The sequence below is a fragment of the Castor canadensis genome, chromosome 8 (genome assembly GCF_047511655.1).
Source record: "Castor canadensis chromosome 8, mCasCan1.hap1v2, whole genome shotgun sequence".
NCBI classification, from domain to species: Eukaryota; Metazoa; Chordata; class Mammalia; order Rodentia; family Castoridae; genus Castor; species Castor canadensis.
In genome coordinates this window covers 3,159,279-3,183,396 of record NC_133393.1, presented here as the reverse complement: position 1 = coordinate 3,183,396, position 24,118 = coordinate 3,159,279, and the positions used below count along the sequence as shown (strand labels likewise).

At 37.0% G+C, this 24,118-nt stretch overlaps 1 protein-coding gene across 1 annotated transcript in view; it reads right to left on the bottom strand.

The window, feature by feature from the left end:
- The window catches only part of Col21a1 (collagen type XXI alpha 1 chain), a 161,327-nt gene that overhangs the window by 6,779 nt on the left and 130,430 nt on the right, over window positions 1-24,118 (bottom strand). The window contains exons 18-24 of the mRNA XM_074081869.1: window positions 16,028-16,072; window positions 14,073-14,126; window positions 12,362-12,415; window positions 8,844-8,897; window positions 7,208-7,279; window positions 5,504-5,539; window positions 2,838-2,882 (exon numbers count right to left, since the gene is read on the bottom strand). Coding sequence (XP_073937970.1) covers window positions 2,838-2,882; window positions 5,504-5,539; window positions 7,208-7,279; window positions 8,844-8,897; window positions 12,362-12,415; window positions 14,073-14,126; window positions 16,028-16,072 — 360 coding nt within the window. The remainder of the gene's footprint in view (window positions 1-2,837; window positions 2,883-5,503; window positions 5,540-7,207; window positions 7,280-8,843; window positions 8,898-12,361; window positions 12,416-14,072; window positions 14,127-16,027; window positions 16,073-24,118) is intronic.

Below are 24,118 nucleotides of genomic sequence, written 5' to 3'. Positions count from 1 at the left end.
CTGTAATCCCAGCTTCAAGGGAGGCATAGTTAAGAGGATCACCATCCTAGGCTAACCCTGAGCAAAAGCATGAGACCATATCCAAAAAATGAATTACAGCAAAAGAGGGCAGAGGGCATGGCTCAAGTGTAGGGTGCCTGCCTAGCAGGTGAGGCCTTGAGTTCAAATCCCAGTACTCAAAAAATAAATCAGTAAACAAAAATGAATACATAAATAAAAGTGCTTCAGTAGAGAGAAAGACACCGTTTTTTCCTTTTTCCTGTGCCTGAACCACTCACTGCTGATAAGTAAGGGATTAAAGAAGTAGTATTACACAAAATGTGGTGTTTTTCCCAGTATAGAAACACTGGGGCATCCATATGTGAGGCCCACTCATCATTATAATGCTAGGGTATGTCCAGTCCATTATCCCCCACTGGTGTCTTTCACATATTCATTCAAATGGCATATTATACATGATAAGAACACTCAGGAAAGGCATTAAAATATTCTATTTCTGAAATTTACAGTACACTCAGACTCTAAAATCACTCAATATCAGATCAGGAAAAGAGGTTTAACTTTCAAACACACAAGTAGGGTTTCATAATTCAAGTTTTAAAATTGGTGTTTAGCAATTCAGTATGAAAATAAATAAATTTCACACAATGAATTTTGAGTTGGATATAATTGGATTTATTTTCAGGTCCATATCATATTCAAAGGAAACAAAGGGAAGAAAAGTTAGGTAAAATCAGTGTTTGTTACCAACAAAGTAGATGCTTTAAGATGTGAGCATAAAACACCAAATACTCAGTTCTCACATAACAATTCCTGGAGCATCCCTAACTTGAAACCTAAAATCTGAAACTTTTCAAGCCTCGACATGATGACACAAGTGGCAAACTCCACACCTGACCTCATGTGTGAAACTTTGCTCTGTGCACAAAATTATTAAAAATAGCATTACTTTTGGCCTAAGGGAATATGAGACAGAAATGAATTTCACAGTGAGACCTGGGTTACGTCACCAAGACAGCTCCTTCTGTGTATGCACACATTCCAAAATTTTAAACCTTCTGAAATCAGAAATACATTTGGTCCTAAGCATTTAGGCTAAGAGATACTCCACCGGCAGTCATTAAAATCATCTGTAAGATGCTTGAAATATTGAGGTTTGTTTCTGAAGAAGTGCAGAGGTGATTCCTACCAGGAGAAATCCTACAACTGGCACCAATGTCAGAGGAAAGGCAAAATAGTAAGTTCTGGGGATGAGGAATGAATTAGAGCTGAAACTGAAATCAGCGTCACTGAGAATCCATTAAGCTGATTGTGTGAGAGAAACACTCCTTGGACACTGCTCACAAAATAGGGGGCCAGGAAGTCACACACGTGCAGCACTTGATCCCATGACAGGTGACTAAGGGTGTTTACATGAAGAGTTTGGGATGACCACTCATCAGCAGATCAGCATCAGTGTCTCTGACCCCTGGGTTCCCTGTGTAGGATCAGTTCTAGGCAGTGGGAAATGTAGCTTCCAGCAAACCCAGCTCTCTAGCAAACTCAAATCCTATCTCAGGAGAGCACAGTCCTCGAGAATGAGGAAATGTTAATGGGGCCTTGGAGGAACAACCTGTAAACCAGTGAGCTAGCTAAGTTTGAATTCAAATGCCAAAGGACATAGCCTTTCATACAGAGAGTTATTATAATGACTTTTGCTGAAAGGCCTGGCCTGTCGAGGTTGAATGAGAAGGGATGGAGGTCCTATGAGAACAGCTATTTAAAAATCCTATCAAGGATACAGTGGGTTGGGTCATTCATTAGATTTGAGTCAAGTTCAGTAGAACAAATATTAAAAGACGTTTTTTGGTCAAGCATGCCTGTAGGCAAACCCATTCGCCTCTCAGTGGTCTTTTCTCCTACTGTAAGATTCTAAGTTTTCAGCTTCTCAATATATAGCACTCGCTATAAATTGCAGACCACCCTGTGGCCATATGCTTTCAACACTCTGTCCCATGGGCTCTGGCATTCTTCCTAGTGACAGAGTCAATGGCCCTGGACACTTTGCTACATAGTTTTGTCACCCTAGCTCCAGAGCTGGTGAAATTTCTGATTTTTCTCCTGCCCACTCTTGGAAATGAGGTGCACCCCAGGGATAGCTTGCCCCTCTAGTCCACATGAACCTGGAACAGTACTCAGGACTCTGAACCCGTGGGCTCTCCAGCAGCAGCAAGCATGCTACAAAAGCATGACTTAACTTCTGTGCTTTTCACTCTGACTGAACTTACACAGCTCATGCAATCTCACTGGAACGATAATGGATGAGGACAGTTTGGTTAGGGAAGAAGCAAAGCAATTTATTTTGTCTGTTTCACAACCCAGTCCCTCGGAGAGCATTTTAGTGAAGTCTCTAGAGTAGTAAATTATATCTCTGTTATTACAAACTAGAAGGAAACACGTACATCCCATCCTATAGGTGACTCTGACTGCTCACATTTCAAGAAGAAAACCAAGGCTAAGTGGCAGACATGAAGATGCTGCCATTTTGCAGCTTGCTGCATCTGATCAATTACTACTACAAGAAATAGGTTGAATTTTTTACTTTCAGTCATTTACTTGGCCAGAAGAAAGCACTGAAAACCAATTTTCACTATTGTTAATGTTTTGAAATGAAAGGGTAAGACAAGCAAGCAAAGGAAACCATTATTACTGCCAGGGTCCAGCATTTCCATCCTTGTATACTTAGAATGAACATCTTCCCTTCCCCCATCCTCCTTCATTTAAAAGTAACCTTCTCCTAGCATTGGCCCAGTCATGTGGCTCATTTCATTTTTTATCAAAGGAAACACAAAAAATACCTGTTTTCCTGGGGTCCCTTGTCTTCCAGTCTCTCCCTTTAGCCCCTTTAAAAGTTAATAAACATTATTGATTATTTGGCACAATATGGTTACATATAAATACTGAAATCTAAAGAAATGGCACAACAGTGGTGAAATATGAACATTAAATGAGAGATTGGAAGTTAGTCACTCAGAGAAAAAAAGAAAGTGAGAAGGAAAGTCAATGTAATCTTACAGTGAGATGGATAGAGGCAAGGAACATGCTACTGACTTCTAGAGCAAGTAAATAATTTTAGGTAATGAGGGAATTCTGCTGAGTCCACATTAATAGCATGAAAATAGCTTTACAACTCAAGGGATTTGGGCATTTTAACAATTTCAATGACAATTACATTCAGTGTTGACTATTTAAATTTTCTTTTAAATTTTTAAATATATACAGTTATATTTCAGTGAGAAAATATTTTGAATGGAGATCTTCAAATCAGGACAAATAAAAGAAACAAACTAAAAAGCTTTAAACACATTTATCTGTTTAATAAACATTTTGGATATTCATCATTAATAACACATTATCCCTGACTCTGAAGTATAACTTCATCCCTATATGGACCAGATAATATAGCCAATGAAAAATTCTAGTGAAAAAACTTAAGTTGCTGCTGCCCAGTGACTAATCCACTTACTTACATAAGTGAATTCCCAATATTTATTGAGCAGCACCTATTTTGCTGGCTCTCAGAGATACTGAAACAAAGATACCAGTGTTGCCTTCAAGTTCCATACTGTATGGCAGCAAAGATAAGTAATTGAATCAAGAATGAGGAAAAGAGAACCTGACAATTCAACAAGGTATAATTAAACATCGGGACTGGATCCTATTGGACATCTGACAGAGAAGGTAGGGAATGGGCCTTGCCCTTGAGTGCATCCTTACAAGATGAGTAAGAAGTGACCATTTAGAGAAAGGATAGGAGGACATGTGAGAAAGAGGGAGATTGGACATGGGGCAAAGCCATGTAGCACATTTTGGCTGAAGAGTGGATCCTAGTGGACAGGGTGGCAAGAGATAATGCTGGCGAAGACTTGGAGGAACCAGGGGGCTCCTTTTGGGACAGACACCCCTAAATGTATGTGCAACATTAAAGGATTCCTTAGCAGATGAAGCTTGGCTGTTGCATGCTGGTAAAAGCAGGAAGAAAGAGAGTAGCATGGACTCAGAAGATCAGTTAGGAAGTCATCACCGTAATCCAGGAACCCTAAAAAAATGATTGGGACAGTGGGGGACAAGTGGAAGGGGCCAAGTGCAAGAGATATTTAAGACTGATTGGACAACGGGATGTGAAAGACAGACCAGGTTTTGCAATAACCTCAAAGATGGGTGTGTGCACGTGCCTGTGGTGTGTGTGTGTGTGTGTAGGGGTTGTTGATCATGGTACCAATTTCTGTGACAAAGAATTTGTAGGTGGGAACTGGTTTATGGGGAAGAATGGCAAGCTCAGTTTGGGATGTGTTGAACTTAGTCAAGTCGAAGCATCCAAAAGTAACACCAAGAAAAACATTGGAATGCATGGTCTGAAACTCTAACACTTAAAATTTACCTCGCCCCTAATTTCAAGACTAACTTAAATTAATTATAGTGATACTTGGGTATTTAAGTAAAAACTGTCTGAAAAATAACTGGATTTTGTCAGGTCACTCTAAAATATTCATACATGATATGAAGAATAAATTTGTAAGTTGTTGAGAGATGAATGTGGCAGATTTTCATTCTTATTTCAATTTGAAAATTCTTCCATGTCTCCCTGATTTTTTATCTGTGGAATATTTCAAAGTGTTTTTCTTTTTACTTTTTTACTTTAAGCTTATTTGCAAAGAACAAGTCACTACAACTGAGCTTCGTAGTTTTTAAAACATCATTAAAATGCCATCTGGGCACTAAGTGTGAAATTTAAAGTTGGAAATTCTTTTATCATTAAAACTTATAAGACTGAAAGGAGAAGAGATGCCATTTATCTCAGATAAGTATATCATAGCCTCAACCTAACGCCTTCCTAGTCGCGGGTCTTCAGTTAATGAAAGAATGTATCCCATAGTCTGATAAATTAACTGAGGTGGAACAGTCCTCATTCCCCATGTACACACGGGTGTCCTCTGTGCCTCTGATGCTAAGGCACCAAAATTAAGTGTGCTTCTCATTTACTCCAGGTGTCCCCAGAATAAGGTAATTTTCTAGCATAAATCTCCCTCCACGTGTTAACTTCATGTTTGCTATTGTTTCTTGTTAAATTTTTTTGCCAGAAGGTATTTCAAATAATTTCTGGAAGTATATACACTATAAATTCATAAAATACATAATATATTTGATGTATGTAATAAAATGTTTGTAAATACATGATATATATTGAAGCATGTAATAAAACATTTATTTCATTGAATCAAGAAGTATGGAATCATTCAATAGAAATTGAATTATTTGGTTCCCAAGATTTTTATGATAATGACACTGACAAATTTCAAGTTAGATTTGACTCTGCCTAAGATATTCATTAGCAAAAAGAGAAAAATATGATTTAACGGTTAGATATTGATGGTGAACCAGCAAGAAATTAAACATAAAAATTTGCAAGAACAAAACTCTGATTTTATTGCTAAGCCATAAAAGAAAAAGCAAAGCAACATACCTGAATGCCCGTTTCACCTTGACTTCCTTTGTCTCCCTGCAAAACACATAGTTATTTTACATCATAACCTAGTATATTCTGTACCATTTCAAACATCATAATTTTATGCAGCAGAGAAAAACATAAGATCTCATCTGAATTCCACAAGTGCCTGTATATACAGAAGCTGACTCCTAGCCCAATATTTGTGAAGACTGTAAAACCATACTATGTCAAAATTATATCCTAAAAGACCACTGTCTTGTGCTTACACTAGAAAGAAAATTTTCCAACATTTCTGTTACCAGGAAGAACACATCTCTGTAGTGTTCACAGTCTGAGGTTAAAACAAACATTGTTTTATAAAATCAAACTGAAAATCTTCCATTAAGCTAATAGCAGCCACAAGTTTATAGGAAACAACGACAGAGTCAAACACAATGTTGTTTAAATGATATTTTGGAAAGCACATGCTTAAAATAGGCTTTTAAAGGACGATTCGTGTCCCATAATAATAAGCTTCACACAGTTTCTCAGCTGGAAGGGAAATAAGAGACCCTTGCAGCCCACACTGGCACTGCTCCCTGGGGAGGTAAGCACCCTGGACACGCTTCCCAAATTTCTTTTCTACCTCATGGTATTCAGTCAGAGTCAAGCTTTGTGTTTACAACAACTACAGATTTTCTTTTAAATGGCAAGACCGTGGATAAGAAAATTCTGGTAAGCCCAAATGTATGTCATGGTAGATTTACGAACATTCAACAAGATTGACATTTAATTGTTGTTCTGAGGCGTTATCTCTGTCTCAGCAAGTGCTGCCTGCTGCTCTTAAGAACAAAACGCCAAGAATCATGGTGCATGTAATAATTTAGAGGGACAGAGGGTGAAATGGTAGAAAGCTGAAATGGCAGGGGAGATGAAAACGGAGACACCACGGTTTGCATCCTTTCCAGAGTAACAGCCAAAGTGTTCTCCAAGTGTGTGCTTACAGTACAGGAATTTGTTTTGTCACGTGGGCATCGGTTGTTGCTAGCTGTCTATAAACAAATGACAATATTTATATAAATATAGCACAGGGATGCTTTAACTGATGAGAGAGAGGCAGGAAGAGAGAAAGAACGACAGAGACAGAGAAACCCCCAGTGCTGCTAGCTTACCTCACACCCCAGATGGTGTGAAATGAGGATATATGATTTGCATTAATTTTAAAGGAACTCCTGTGCAATAGTTTCACAAATGGGAACTTTATGGTCAAACATTCTGGATGTCATTTTCATCCTGTCGGAATTTTGCTTCAGTCTTTGTAAGAGTGGAATTCCTACTCTGGTAAAAGTGCCTGACATTGAATACAAATAAATTCTTGGATCATTTATACCAACTATAAAAAGTCCAAATTTACAAGGTGTTACTTAATTGTGCATTTACACTTTCTGATCTGCATGTCTCTTCCCAAGGCTTCACCTAGGAGACAATGCCCAGGCATGGATAGGGAAGATGTCAGATGGAACTAAATATACCAGGTGGCTTGTCATCACAAATATAACCGGTCCTACTGTGCTAACTTCACATGTAAATGGCTTATCAAAAGGGACTTAGGGGCTGGCGGAGTGGCTCAAGCTGTAAGAGCACCGGCCTAGCAAGCACGAGGCCTGCGTCCAAACTCCAGTGCCGCCAGAAAACAATTTTATTTGAAAAAGTGAACTATATCTCCAACACAATGCATACCTTTGCTCCTTGGACCCCCGGTAAGCCTGTGTAGCCAGGTTCTCCTGGGAGACCTTCTGCCCCTGGCTCCCCCTAGGTAACACAAAAATTCCATAAAGATCACAGATTTACTACTAATGAAAACACCACTGTTTTTTATCTTTCCATAGCACTCAGGTTTAAAATAAAATCCTGTAAACATTTACAGCTAGTACCATAGAAAGAATGAGAAGTTACTGGAGCCCTAAGAAAATTTCCCATATTTTCCCTGTCTTTTGCATGGTTCAAAAACCATGATAATATTTCATAGTTTTAAAAACAAGTGGAATTTTTTAATACTTTGTAAAGTATATCAATACACTAAATAATTATTTAGTAAAAATAATAAACACATGCATATTTTTGATTATTTCCCAACACATTTTCTTCCTCACACAAACTGCTTTGTCTTGTACTGAAAGTTTAAAAACACTGTTCGTTATAAAACTAATGAATAAAAGCATTAAAATTATTACTCACTGCTCTTATTTTGTTATATATTTTCTGTCTAATGCACAGACATACACAATTTAGTTAAGTCACTAAATGTGCCCATTATACTTTTTTTAAAGTCTTTTCACCTCAAAGTACATTAACATTATGAAGTTCCGGGCACGGCATTAAATACAGTTTTATAATACAATTTTTAATTACAGAAGAATATGCAATTGTATCATTTACTATATTTTATTTAATAAAATTCCCAATTTTTATTTTCATGAATAATATCGGGAGAAGAACCCTGATATGTGAATTTATGCAGGTGTATAATTTGTTCTTTCTACATATGAAATGTTATTGTCTCAGAAGCAATAAATTCTTGAAATGCTTTAATACAGGGAATATTTAATAGTTATCATAATTGTCATCATCCTACAGGGATTTTCTTATCACAAATAAAGATTTTGTAAGGCTTTTTTTTGGGGAGAGGGGTTGAGACAGGGTCTCACTATGTAGCCCAGGCTGGTCTCAAACTCACAATCTTCCTGCCTCAGCCAGCCTGGGATTGTAGGTGTGCACCCCACACTGACCTGAAGTAAGGGCTGTTTAAGAATATTGATAATATTTAGGATGTATGTGTCAGAGATGGAACACAACCCCTAGCATGCTTCATAGGGTTTTGTTCTGTGTTGTGTTTTTCCATTTATCCAAAACTCTATTGAGATAACTAATAACCTCTCTCTTGTGGAAACCTCTTTATTCTCTTTGCTCATTGTGCTACTCCTGAGACACTAGTACTCTAGATGTTCAAAGGCCGAAGTAGAATTTACAATCCCACTGAAATAAACACAAACCATTTAGTTCAACAGACACCGGTAACAGCACTTGTAAGGGTCAGGCACCCTAGCTCCCAGTACTTAAGAGTGTGTGTTCAACTCAGAGGGCAACTTTTACTATTTTTAGGAAAACTCTGTCTGTATTACTCAGTGATACAGAATCTAAAATCAAAACTGAACCTCTGCACTGACTCATTTCATGTACCTTGGTGTCATGACACAAACATTAATTTCACGTATCTTCCCTTACATGATACAAAATGGCAATTTTCTTAAGGAATGAAGGGAATGTACATTATCGTGCCTTTAACAACATTTCAAAAGCATGGAGTCACACTAACCTTGAGCCCAGCAGCCCCTGGCAGCCCTGGAAATCCAGGTTCACCTTTGCTCCCCTGTCAAAGCATCAAAACCATTGAACTTAAAAAAACATTTTAGTCACAATACATCTGATATAGACACTTGAGGAAATATATTTAAAATAAATTTTATATTTTCAACTTCCCAACTGCTCAACACATACTGTATCCATTAGGCCTGTTTATTAAAAACAACTCTTAAACAAGGAAGCAAGTGTGCACATTTACAAAGCTCTGTAAAAGTCAGTGCTAAAGCTGGTAACTGCGTTAAAGGGTAGATGTCGAAATATTTTTGCAGTACTGGGATTGAACCCAGGGTCTCAGCATGCCAGGCAGATGTGTTACCACTTCAGCCACAACCCCATCTTCTTGTCTCTTTGCTTTTGAGATGAGGAGGTCTTACTATGCCGGGCTGGCCTCGAACTAAGGTAACTAGGTGAGTCTGCACGATACGATCCATGGATGGAAGCCATTTACATCAACAGCGTTCTCTGGGCTGAGAGTCCTCATTTTGCTCTTTTCCCTTTCTCGGTGTGACTCACCTCCAGGGAGTAACTGAAGAAAGTTAGCTTCAAATACACAGTGGCTTTTTTGAAGCAGCATGAATCAGAAAATGTTTAGTTTGCACCCTTCTTGAGGATTCTAGCACAGATGGACATGTGGAGAGAAAGATCAGGTTGATACAAGGAAATGGTGTAGGAAGGTGAGTGCGGTGGAAATATATGTACTCATGTATGAAAATGGAAAAATGAGACCTGCTGAAACTGTTCCAGGAATGGGGGGAGGAGGATAAAGGAGAATGATGGAGGGGGTGAGTGACACATTGTAAGAACTTGTGTAAATATCACGATGGACCCCTGCAGTACACATATCGCGATATAATTAAAAAATATAAAACCAGACCAAATTGATAGAGCAAAGAATTGTTAATATAGGGAGAGACAGCAGCATATTGAAAAGAGAGAGAGAGAGAGAGAGAATAACCCTGCTGGGTAATAAGATGATTGTGTCAAATGTAATTACAGTTCTAAACACTTTGATACCTGCAATCACAGCACAGTGTCTGCCAAAAGCCTGTGATTAAGCAAATCAGTGTGACATCTGGTAGGCCAGGGCACCATCACCCAGTGCCGACTTGGTCACTAATAAGTAAAGAAAACTTCATTTCCAGCTTTTTAAAGAGTTTCCAAGACTACTCTCAAATAGTGAGAACTACTTGAGTATAATATTTGGATTTAATTAAAGCATTCACAACATAGCAAAACACTACTGAAACAAAAAACAATGGTTCCTCAAGATTTCTCATTTCACAAGGGATTATTAGCTAAAACTCACGGAGGTGACAAGAGTTGCTGAACGTTACAGGATTTGGTTACATTAATATATCACAATATCATGTAGTTAATAAGTTTCTGACAAGCCAAATACACAGTAGTATGGAAAAGAGGCTTGTAAGTGGTTAGTAACTATTTGTGAAAGAGGTGTTGTGATCCAAATTGGAAGGTTTCCAAAGATCTGTCAACCTTGCCCCTTCACTAGTTAGTAAAATTATGGTAGCATCCTAAAATCTCCACTGATAACATTACGGGCCCACGGTTGAGAAAACACTCAGGGACGTGCTAACCCAGAGCGCAGTTAACCAGCACCAAGGGCTCAGTCCTGCGTGGCACGTGGTTTTGAAACAAGGTTTTGCTGGAACACAGCCACGCCCTCTACCATCCATTGGTGCATTGGCTGTGGCTGCTTCTACACTACAACAGCACAGTGGAGTCACTGCAATAAAGACAATATGGCCCTCAAAACCAAAAATCTTTACTATCAAGTCCTTGGCAAGAAAGAAGCTGAAACATTTCACTGAAAGGACTAATGAGTCCCTGGGTTCAATCCCTAGCACCATAAGAAAAAAGCAGTTGACGGATTTAGTTTTAATATTATGGTTCAATGTTTAACAAAATAATTTCATAAGTGCAAGACAAGAGGAAAACAAATTACAGGAATTTATATGGAAATAAACTGATGCTTAAAACACTACTCGCCTACCAGCCAAATAGGCAGAATTTATTCACACGGTAAAATACCGGAACAAATGCTTGGATCTTGTCTTTTATGGAAAATCCAGAAGATTCAACTGACCGCCAGCTAGTGTAAGCCAACAGTGTGATGCTACTAATTTTTTTGAAAAGCTGATGGAAATCTTAGGCTGCATTCTCAGGAATTAGGGCATCCAGAAAACCAGGGAAGAGCCCACTATGGCCAAGTTATTAAGGGCATATAACTAATCTATACCCTTTTATGAAATGACATTGAGAAATTAAGTACTTCTACTTGGTAAGTTCAATGGTTTTATGCCAACTCTGGGCACACTTACCACTGCAAAGACTCACAGATATCCACAGGGATATCTGGTGTACACAGCAACAAAAGACTGGTTACTTTTCTGAAATCACTGGACTTTCATGGTTTTGTTGTTTGTCCTTGGTTTGTGGTTTTTTGTTAGGCAGAGTCCTGCTTCATAGCCCAGACTGGCCTCAAACTCATGATCCTACTGCCTGGGCCTCCCAAGTGCTGGGATTAGAGGCCAGGGCCACTATGTGACATTTCATTCTTTTTTTTTTTTTAATAGCTCAGAAATTAAATGTAGAATAGGTTACTAATCTGATATGCCAGGATCTTTTCTCCAGAACAATGTCTTAAGGTTGAGTGTTTCCAAAACAGCAATTCCATTACTTCCTTTTCAATGCTTATCCTAGAATCTATTCACTAAACAGTCAGTAACAGTTTCCTGGGTTTTGCCAGAATGCACTTGATTTGTTCTCTGCCTTATGTGTACAACTTTTTGTCCCACCCTAGGACTTCAACAGACAATACTGAAGTCAGAATCAACCCACATTTAGTTGATAAAACTGGCAGGTGTAAGTTCACACAGAGGTTGGTAAGTACTGACCCACAAATTAAATCCAAAAGAAAAAAAAAAGCAATTCTCTTAGCAGAGGATTCTGTACACCTACAGAATGCTCAAACAATAATATGCAAAGAAATTCAGTTTTATCATAAGGATAACCTAACCTGGTATCCTAAATATATTTATCATGATTGCATTACTTTTTTGACAATCTGAAGGACAGTATGATATCTTACCCACAGGAATAAGGGAGTGACCGTACAATAAAACTTACAACCAGATATGTTACAAATGAGTTTAAGAGCTATCCTCAATGCTTGGTGCTTTTGGCACCTGATCCATAAAGTTCTGAGCATTCCTCAGTGACCTGAAATGACTAAAAATGGAGGAGGGGTCAATTTTCAAGGGATTCTAGAACCTCTCTAGGTTACACCTGACCTGCTCTGTTTCAGCCTGTTTCTTATGCCAAACTTTTGATTGCCCACAGACTGAAAACCACATTCACAGTAAAAATCAATGTAGCTGAATTGTCACTAAAATTATAAATGGTCACCATGATGGCTCAAGGTCTCAATCTTGTTCACTCAGTTATATTTACCTTAGATCCTGGTGTGCCAGGCTGGCCTGGTGAACCACTGCTTCCCACCAAACCCTACATTTGAAAGTGGGAATTTGAAGAGTGACTTAGAGAAGAATATTAAAAATATTAAGTGCAAGTCATACATTCTCACAATAATTAATCCCTTGAATTTTAATACAGTATTTGGGAAATTTCCCCACAACTATCCAAACATAAGGACAATAAAATAAGCAAAGAATGCAAGATAGAATGAAGGCTGGCAGTGCTCTGATAATTCTTTTGCTCAATAAACCTACAAAGAAAAAAATTACAAAATATAAATGTAAGGAAAAGTTTACTATTTCTATACTTCTACTGTCTTCATTTTTTTCTTGATGGTTAAGAAGTTTTCAAGTAGGTGTTAACATTAATTATAATTTTTATTATCTTGAACAGTATTTTGATAGCTACAAGTTAGTAACTTCTCTGACTATGATAATCTCTTTTTCAAGCATATTTTATTATTACTACTATTATTTTAATTATAATTAAATAATTAAGAAGTATTATTATTACTTTGGTAGCCCTGGGGTTTGAACTCAGAGCTTCATGCTGGCCGCTCCATCAGTTCTTCAAGCATATTTTAACTCACCATATGATTCAAAATAAGATGATAACTGCTCATGAAATTGAGACCTGATTTAATTTAGATTCTACTTTAACTACTACTATTATATATGTAAGACACTTGGAAAAAGAAATGTGATGTATCAAAAATATTGAATTAATATCAGAAGACATACACTCAATATAGCCATAATAAAAATACCTTGTCACTACTCTATGCTTTTCTCCCAATTTAGGATGCTATTGCCACTACAAAATGCAAATACACTAGGACATAGCAAGTGCTTAGAACATCAGCAATGTTGAATGCAGATGTTCTTGGTGATCAATGGTAACTATCTTCATTTTCTGGAGGCTACCTTAGATATTGATAACAAAATTAATTTATCCTAATTAATAAATAAATTGGTAGTGAGGTGAAAGCACAGAAAGAGTGCTACATTTCAAAGGGCAGAAGCTTCTACCAACCTCCTCAAAACTTTAATTCATTTTCCTTATATACTCTTGCATACAAAATTACACCAAGTGTAAATAAAACATCAACTTTCAAATTTATCTGTTCTTCACAATGCAATGAGAATCATACATTTTCAAATGTGAAAATGATGTTTTACTTAAAGGTAAAAGATACTGAAGACAGTTTAATTCAAAGATTAAATCAGTATCATTTCTAAGAGCAAACTTACAATGTTTTTAATCTTAGGCACACATGATTGGATTTTCACAATTTATAGTATCAAATTCCTCTGTACCTTCAACTCCTGAAACTTCTAAAATAATTTTCTCATAGAAAAAAATATTAGTTGAGTTTTTTACTTTCTCATAAAGTATATTTACTGTTTTTTAAAGTGAATACCCAGTATATTTCTTTTCAGATTTACTATAGATAATCTTTTCAGATTTATCTATAGTAAATCTGATCTTTATTTGAGTAGGCAACTTTTTAAGAATTGGAAGAAATTTTGACTCCTCAATAAAAAAAGAAATAAATATAATATTTTTAACACAAGTAGATGTAAATCCCATTACAGTAAACCCCAGTACAATATCTGGTGCAGAATACAAGCTTCCATTCCATAGAAACAACTCTTCAAACATCCTCAAAACAATGACTTGAGCATACTGGCATTCCTGGAGCTCCTTTTATTCCTTGTGGTCCTGGAGGCCCAATTTCTCCCTAGAAATCAAATACAGATCTAAGTTAAAACTTGCACATTATTGATTCATTCTCTAGAATTTTTACCAAAGCAGTATAGAATGAAAACACAATACTAATCAGCACAATTAGTAACCTTCCCTTCGTCTACTGTGAGAGGATGAGAAAAAACAGAGCTCTATTAAAGGCCTGGGCCTAGAGTCCCTGGAATTGTCACGTCTTCCTTGTGAACTCTGGAGTGACACTTGACATTCTAGCAAAAGAAGACTTCGTAGCTCAGACAGTTGGTTAAGTGAGATGCGGGGGAAGGGGGCATGAAGAAGTGAATTTTTTTCTTTTTTATTACAGAGTTTAAGAGCTATGATGGATTTAGACTTCAACTTCTGGAACTGTCCTCTAACTGGGTGCTCTGAGGGACTCTCTAAATTTAGAATAAAATCCCTGAAAAAGGATCCTTTGTGAGAGAGTGTCGGTCTTCTATCCAGTAGGGAAAACATTCAAAGATCCCTTATTTTAATAAAATGTGCTGTGGACTAAGCTACAATTATAAGGATTTGGAACTGTGCAGAAATCTTGCAGCAGCCCACAGTGGTAGCAGTGTTTGAGGGTGCTGACTCAGCTACTGGGAAACTGAATGTCATCCAGCTATGGGAAGGAGGCAGAAATCTTCAACACCTATGACAACTCAAGGATGATTTTTGGGTATGGCTGTAATGGTATTCATTGCTTCCAGAAGTCAGCTCTCCATTCCCCAGTTAGGCTGGCATGACTCCCTCCAAATTAAGATGAATCAATGAGTTCACCATCAACAATGAAGTGTAAGTAAATGAAAAAAATGATACTTTTTTTAGTGAAGAAACAGGAGACAACAATCCACAAGACTCATAGTTAACAAGAATCACAAATAACAAAGTACAAATATTGGAATTATTAGAAATAGAACTTAGAACAACATATGAGATATTTAAAACTTAAAAAACTTGAATCATGAAATCTTATTAGAACTGAAAATGTAACAAGAGACTATAAAAAGATATGGTATAAAAAACAGACAATCTAGAAGTAAAACTATGATTGTGTATATTTTTTTAAATAATCAGTTTGTGGTTTAAAGAATAGATTAGACACCTTAAAAGAAGAATAAGCAAAGTAGAAGATATATCCAAAGATTTTAACCAGAATGTAAGACATAATCAAAGATATGAAAAGACAAAGCTGTATTAAGAGATGCAGAGTATAAAGTTAGAAGGAAGAACATATTCCACAAGGAGAAAACAGTTGCATTTTTCCACAATTAACAGAAATAATTCAACATGACTAGTAAGTAAACTGCATTCCTGGCAGGATGAGTAAAGAGAAACCCACCATATATACATTACAGTGAATTCAAGAACACCAAAAACAAATAAAATATCATTAAAGAATCCAAAAGAAAGGAATAGATCACTTACAAACAAGGGCAGTTAGAATGACAGCTGATTTTTATGTTTAACAGTGGAAGCCAAAAGACAATAGGAAGGAATTCTTCATTTAATAAGAGAAAATAGAAGTTGACCTTGAATGTCACACTCTACAAAGTTATCTCTCAAAAATCAGAGTAAATTAAAGAAATTTGTAATTAAACAAAAACTGGAATGTTCATTAACATGATATCTATACTAAAGGAAAATCTAAGGCTACATTTTAAGAAGTAACTTATCACAAAAGTATACCAAATGGAAAAGTAATTAAGTAAACAAGTACATAAATATAATCTAAATGAATATAAAATGAAAACTAACAGTTTCTGAAATTACATACGTGAACAATTAACTGCCACCATGGAAGTAAAAGTGCTCTATGTGAGGACCATAGCCACCACTGTTTCACTCTTTCAAAAAGCAGCTCCAGGCCCCAAACTTCCAATTTTCATTAATACTCACCTTTTGTCCTATTAACCCTTGGTTTCCAGGAAATCCTGGGATTCCCTGATAATAAATAAAACAGATTTTAATTAAAATTGTCCATCATATCATTAAAGAACAATCAGTCCATAACCAGAATTCATAAACTTATTTATATTTGTAAAATATGTGTATATATGTATATGCATGCAAATAACACATAGTTTAAAACTTTCATCATGCAAAATGCAGTATAACACTGCTATTTACAGCAATACAATTTTGGATAAGAGAAAATCTGTGACATTTAGCATTAAGATCTACTGATACTTAAAGCTCAAAACAAAGACTTTTACAAAGAAAAGGTTGCAAGGATATTAAATCATGATTCTTCTTTCAGGCTGACATAAGTGATACAATAAAGAGGAGATTTAATCTGAACACATCCTGATATTAATTAAAATGAACAATACAAGAAAAACTGTCAAATAATACAAGTTCAGATTAAGTACAACTATTTCAAATGTTCTCACAATCTTACAGCCTTCACTAAAAAACAGTGAAGTGAAATCATTTCCTCCAAATCGGGCTTTAAACACCAGGACTCTAACTACTTGCAGAAAATGTATCACTCTCTTCTCCTAATGATTGCCTGCTGTAACCTTGAGGAACACAGAGATTGTACATTGCAGACAGAAAGACAGAAAGACATACAGATAACTCTTTCAATTGCTCCATCCCAAAGTCTAAGTTCCCTTGCAAGATTCAAAGAAAATTAATGCACTTTCACTCAAGTTGAGAATAAATTTATCACAACACGCATTTGTTAATGGGAAAGCAGTTCTGTTGTGTTTCACCCAAATCAACAGTGATGGCACCAATCAATTTCCAGGGATTATTCTTTTTTCTTGATGACACTCCAGTTTAAATTAGTATTTATGTTTATTGGCACATATTGACTTATGGAATAAGGAATTTGAAAAACAAGGAGGCTGGGCCTCATCATTTGTCCTTGACAGACCTGTGCATCATTGGAGCATCCAGAGGGCAGCAGTCCTCCTCAATAAATCAGGGCAGAAGTAGGGCTGCCACTTCAGTGAGACCGAGTGCCTTGGACTACAGGGAGAGTCCGACATTATTCTGTTTTTCCACACTTGAGTTTATGAATACTGACGAATGTTTAACCGTAATATAACGCAAGACAGAAGTACATAACTCCAGTTTTACAACCCATTTATTTCTATTCTATTCCGCTAAGTTCATTTGCTAGTTCACCACACCCTCAGCAGGGGGAAAAGTCCCATGACTATCAACAAAGGGCTCAAAATCCAATTGTAAAGACAGCTTTTATAAACATACTAACTAGAGAACAAAATGAACACAATATAAATTAAAATTTTAAACATTAGAAAACACAGGCACAGTATACCCAACAAGCTTTCTAAAACACAAGGCAAATCAATGAGCTATGGCTAAAAGAGAATAGACTGAGATGAACTATATCCAAGACAAAATGCCTAGTTTTAATGGAATCAATTAGAACAAATATTGTTCAAATTTAAGCCATGGTTTGGTGTAAAACAACTCCTCCCAGTCAAATACACACACACACACACACACACACACACACACACACAAGTTCACTATAAATTTAGACTATGTCCTACATTTAATTAAAATCTATCTGTAAAATATTATCAGAAGGAAGGTGGCTGCACATTTTCTTTACTGGAAAAGCAGTGCAATTTTTCTAGGACCCCAGAACCCTTAATTGGGAACAGGCGTTTGTCCATGGCGCTGTCAGACCTGAGAAACTGCACCTCTTGCTGCCTGGAGTCGTTCATTACTCAGGCTCCCATTGCTATTCAAGTCTATGCCTTTACACAATCTACGATAGTAGCAGGAAATGGTTACAGATACCCTGACTCTATTGCTGAGTCCGAATCCAATCCCAGAGCCAGCAAGCCCACATCCCTGAAGAACAATAGTTGTGCCCAGGCATACGTGAACACCATCCTGACGTGGCTTTCCCGGGAGTCCTCGCAAGCTTACGTCCCCAGAGTGCACTCCGGGATTTAATTCGCTACTTTTATATCTGAATTTTTCTAACACTGAGTTTGATCTGTATTGGTCACAAATCTTACATCATTTTAACCTATCAGAGATCGAGATTATTTTGAGGAGGTTCCATATTAGAAAGCAGATTTCCTTATTTATTTTCTGTCCTCTCAAGCTAGTAAAAATATTAATGTACACTTCATAGGTATTCAAGTAAGTCATAATATTTTTATGCTATACTAAGGATTATTACTTATAAGGTCAAGAAAAAGCATATAAATATTAGACAATATTTCTTATAGTAATTTAAATAAGCAGTTCTTGGCAAAAATAATATCACACGGTAGAGATGTTTGCACACACATGTTTTTTGTGGCACTGCTCAAATTGCCAAGTTACAGAATCAGGATGGATGCCCATCAACAGAAGAGTGGATAAAGAAAATGTGATATAGACATACAATGGAGTTTTGTTCAGCCATAAAGAATGAAATTACATCATAATGGATGGAACCAAAGATAATCATGTTAAACAAAATTAGCCAGACTCAGAACAGCAAATATTATGTATTCTCTCATATGTGGAATTTAGATTAAAAACAAAAAAGACACAAAAGTAGAACAAGAACTATTTGGGGAGATATAGGGGGGACAAGAAGGAGTAAGGGGTGAGTGAATATAGTCTAAAGGTATTCTATACATGTGTGAAAATGTCAAAATGGAACCCATTATTTTGTACAATTAAGATACACTAATAAAAGAATGACCAGAAAAAATGACTAATATCATAAGCAAACTCAACATAAGAAGACTGTTGAGGGGAAGTTAATGAGAAGAACTGAAGTAATTCAGAGCTGTATTAGTTAATAAAATTCTGCTGGATAATATTTTCCTGGACTCCCGATGCATGTACTGAAACCAACACAACTTTGCCAAATTTACATTAGCAGAAATATCTGCAAAACTGCTTGAAAGTTACCAGTTTGTTGATCCAAAAGAATTTAGTGACAATTACTTCACAGAGCAAATGTTTTTTTTAAGCAAACTATTTTCTCTTTTACTTTCATCCCATGTGGTTTGGAGTTCAGGGAACTGTGAAAATTGTGTAAACAAAGACAGAAATGGGCATTTTGCTTGGTAAGAATAAATGGACATATCTCCTCCAGTTCTGTGTTTTCTTCTTTGGTTTTGAGGAAGAGCAGAAAATCAACTGGAGAATCTTGAACAATTTGGTGAAATAATGCTGACATGTTAAAATGTTCTAGAAGAAATGGTTCTCTGTAACCACTTAAACCATTACTTTGGAACAAATAAGTCATTAGGAACAGAAATACAGCTGGGTGCAGTGGCTCACCCCTGTAATACTAGCTACTTGGGAGGCAGAAATCAGGAAGATCATCGTTAGAGGCCAATCCAAGCAAAAAGTTAACAAGACTCCATATCAACCACAGGCCTGTCACCCTAACTTGGCAGGAAGCATAAATCTGTCTGGATCATGGCCTGGACATAAACATGAGACCCTATATCAAAAATAACCAATGCAAAAAGGACTGGGGGGGTGTGGTTTAATTGGTAGAGCACCTGTCTAGGAAGTGTGAGGTCCTGAGTTCAACTCCAAGCACTGCCAAAAATAAAATGAAGAGAAATACATACTGTAGAACAAACAGTACGGCCTCTATTTCACAGAGATGATAATGAATATAATGTGTCCATCACACGTAGAAAAGACAAAATATCACGTGGACGTATTCAACTTACCCCAATATGAGGTTATCTTGGATAATATCTGCCCTTAAGTAATGCAGTATTTTCAATGTACTAAAACAGATAGACTCCACTAATGGTATTTTTTATACGAAAATGTCTAACCTTTCTACACAGTGGTAGAGCTATTTAATATTTCGGATTTATCAAAACATTAGAAGCACAGTACATATTTTCTCCAATTGTAACAAGAAGTAATTTTGTCAGTCTTAGAGAGCAAATGAAGGAAAACACATATATCAGAAAGCTCATTTTTTTTCTTTTATTATTCATATGTGCTCACAGGCTTGGGTCATTTCTCCCCCCTGCCCCCACCACCTCCCTTACCACCCACCCCGCCCCTCCCTCTCCCCCACCCCCTCAATACCCAGCAGAAACTATTTTGCCCTTATTTCTAATTTTGTTGAAGAGAGAGTATAGGCAATAATAGGAAGGAACAAGGGTTTTTGCTGGTTGAGATAAGGATAGCTATACAGGGCATTGACTCACATTGATTTCCTGTGCGTGGGTGTTACCTTCTAGGTTAATTCTTTTTGATCTAACCTTTTCTCTAGTTCCTGGTCTCCTTTTCCTATTGGCCTCAGTTGCTTTAAGGTATCTGCTTTAGTTTCTCTGCGTTAAGGGCAACAAAAGCTAGCTAATTTTTTAGGTGTCTTACCTATCCTCACCCCTCCCTTTTGTGCTCTCGCTTTTATCATGTGCTCAAAGTCTAATACCCTTGTTGTGTTTGCCCTTGATCTAATGTCCACATATGAGGGAGAACATACGATTTTTGGTCTTTTGGGCCAGGCTAACCTCACTGAGAATGATGTTCTTCAATTCCATCCATTTACCAGTGAATGATAACATTTCGTTCTTCTTCATGGCTGCATAAAATTCCATTGTGTATAAATACCACATTTTCTTAATCCATTCGTCAGTGCTGGGGCATCTTGGCTGTTTCCATAACTTGACTATTGTGGAAAGTGCTGCAATAAACATGGGTGTGCAGGTGCCTCTGGAGTAACCTGTGTCACAGTCTTTTGGGTATATCCCCAAGAGTGGTATTGCTGGATCAAATGGTAGATCGATGTCCAGCTTTTTAAGTAGCTTCCAAATTTTTTTCCAGAGTGGTTGTACTAGTTTACATTCCCACCAACAGTGTAAGAGGGTTCCTTTTTCCCCGCATCCTCACCAACACCTGTTGGTGGTGGTGTTGCTGATGATGGCTATTCTAACAGGGGTGAGGTGGAATCTTAGTGTGGTTTTAATTTGCATTTCCTTTATTGCTAGAGATGGTGAGCATTTTTTCATGTGTTTTTTGGCCATTTGAATTTCTTCTTTGAGCAAGTTCTGTTTAGTTCACGTGCCCATTTCTTTATTGGTTCATTAGTTTTGGGAGAATTTAGTTTTTTAAGTTCCTTATATATTCTGGTTATCAGTCCTTTGTCTGCAGTATAGCTGGCAAATATTTTCTCCCACTCTGTGGGTGTTCTCTTCAGTTTAGAGACCATTTCTTTTGATGAACAGAAGAGAAAGCTCATTCTTATAAGATAATAAGATTAATATAATTATTGATAGAAACTTCAATGATAAAAGTACATTGCTGTTAAAAGCAACATAGCTGGAGTCACCCAGCCCATTTCCAAGTGCCTTATGGACCCCAGTCCAGTCATTTAAGTGCAGGATCTTAACATGGGGAAAATAACTGCTTACAGAGCAGGCACATCCTGTCAACTTCACAAGGAAAGTACTTAGTTCAAGTCTGACGTCATAATGAAAAAATTTTTATAACTGTCTTTTCACAAGTCCTCCCTGAACTTTGAAAATTGTGAAGTAGAGGAAGTCAATTCTTTTCCATGCTTCAAGAATTTTCCTTCTCTCTCCACACCTGAGAATGTTATTTTCCCCTTCCCACCTTGCCTTTCCTGATCCTCCATTGTATGGCCTCCATTGTATGCAGGATGATGCTGGCAGTCTAAGGATTGCCACTAGGGGGTGCCGACAATTCGGCTCTGCCCTCTATCTTTTGTCCTTCTGTGTGTGGCTGACTTTGATTACAGAATAATACTCTAATGATTTGCTTTTTCAGTATTTTAAATATATTTCACCATTATTTGTTCAGAGGGATATGATCAAGAGCTCCAAATATAATTGCAGTGGAGCCCACAATGCTTTCCAAATGCTTTTTTAATTTCCACACTAACTGTCAGGACATTACGAATGATATATAACAGACCACTCTGTGGTGACATAACTATAAAGAGACGTAACTGACAACTACAGTCGCCAGACCTAAAAGAAACCAACATACAAGTACTTACAATAAGCCCTTAACAAGGAAATTACCAGGTTTGCGACTCCCACATCATACTCTAATTAATCTCTATGGGTAAAAAAGTCATCTGAGAACAGTGGATGAACTTATTCACCCTGCTCCACAGACCAGGATCCATGGCAACTAGATTCAAATTGTCAATACTTCTGGGTCACCAATGTTTATATACAAGGAAGTGTCACCAATCTGACCTAGTCACAGAAAGAGACCAAGGACATCACAGGAAGGAAAGCTAGTCACTGTTTGCAAAGCTACTTCCAGTCACTGGCATGCCTCTTCTACACCTAAGCCAGTCCTACTTTTTAGGAGGTGGGGATCAAACCCAGGGACTCACACATGCTAGACAAGCGCACTACTGCTGAGCTACATCTTCACCCTACAGTTTGTTTGTTTTTTAATCAAGAAGATAGTCTTTACTATCACTGTTATGAAAGTATTGTTTTTCAGGAGAAGACTAAAAAACCAAATGTTTCGTAAATTAAAATTATACATCTGGTAAATCAGTGAAGGAGAGGACAAGAATAAGAGAACTGACACATCGTGGAAGAGTCATATAACTGTTCTGTGCCCAAGAGGTCCAGAAAAATGACCGGCTACTTCATGTCAGCAAGTAAAATGAAAAACATCAAAAAGTTAAAAGGAATATGAATGCACAGAATGCATATGTATGAAAACTGAAAAGTGACTCCATTTTGAAAGAAACTTTCCAAACTCATGCCAGAGTTCAAAAATGGGCTCTAGTTCATTAAAAGAAAAAAAAAAGGGGGTGTCCTTTTTGGTACACAGATTGTCTCTGTTCTAACCAAAACAAATTGTGGTGAATCCTCACTAAGAAGAAAACTCTGCAGTTGATTTTGCTGAGTAATACTTGTACAGCATTTTCCAGAGAAATCCAAAAATTGTGTAAGTTTTCCTAAGTATCATGTAAGAAAGAGTTTGGCAAACAAAAATACTTTAAAACAACAAATCAAGGGTTAAACTAATTTGATGAAGAAAACAAACTAATGAATGAAAAACAAATACCCTAGTTACTTTATATATGGCAGAAAGTATATTAATATTTGAAAGCTACATCAAATTTCATATCTTCGTTTATTTATAATCTTTTTTTGAAAAAAATACATATATCATTCCATCTATACCTCTGCACTCTTTATTGTATAACTGAGCCTGTTGTGAATTTTGTTGGTTATAAAATACACATTCCCATTTTTCCTACTGAGAAGTAATGAGCCAGGCAATCACGAATCAACTAAAGTAAAAATTCAAGGAAATTAAATTAGTTTTCATCTGATCCGTCACACACTGTACTGCGCCTTAAAACCTCTCAAATGTGGTGCCTTACAGTTCTGTCGGTCAGGGATTTCACCAGGCTCTGTTCCTTTCTGGAGTCTCTGGGAAAGCATTTGCTTCCTGCTCATTCTGGTTATGGGTGAAATTCAGTTCCTTGCAGTTGTAGGACCAAGGTCCCGTTTTCTTGCTGGCTGCAAGCTGAAGTCCATTCCCAGCTTCCAGAGGCCACCACACTCCTTGGCTTATGGCCTCATTACTCCATCTTTAAAGCCAGCAATGGTGGGTCAGATCCTTCTCAAGTCATCTCTTGTCATTTTTAAATTTTGAGTCAGAGTCTCACTGTGCAGTCCAGGCTGACCTTGAACTAGTGTCCCTGTTGCTTCAGCCTCCACAATGCTAGGATAACAGACTTGTGCCCTCCCCTCAAAGTTCAAATCACATTCTGAACCATTCACCTTCTGTATTTTTCCACTTTCAATTACTTATAATTAGATTGAGCCCACTCAGACTAACCAAGGTAATATCCCCATCTCAAGGGCATTAACCTTAGTTGCATCTGCAAAATTGAGAAGTATTAATAAACGATAAAGATAAGTAAGAATTAGTGAAAATAATAAACATAACTAGTAAGATATATATAATGAACATAATTTTCATATCTCAACAAATTCTCAAAGATTGTCTAGTAAGAGCTTTTCC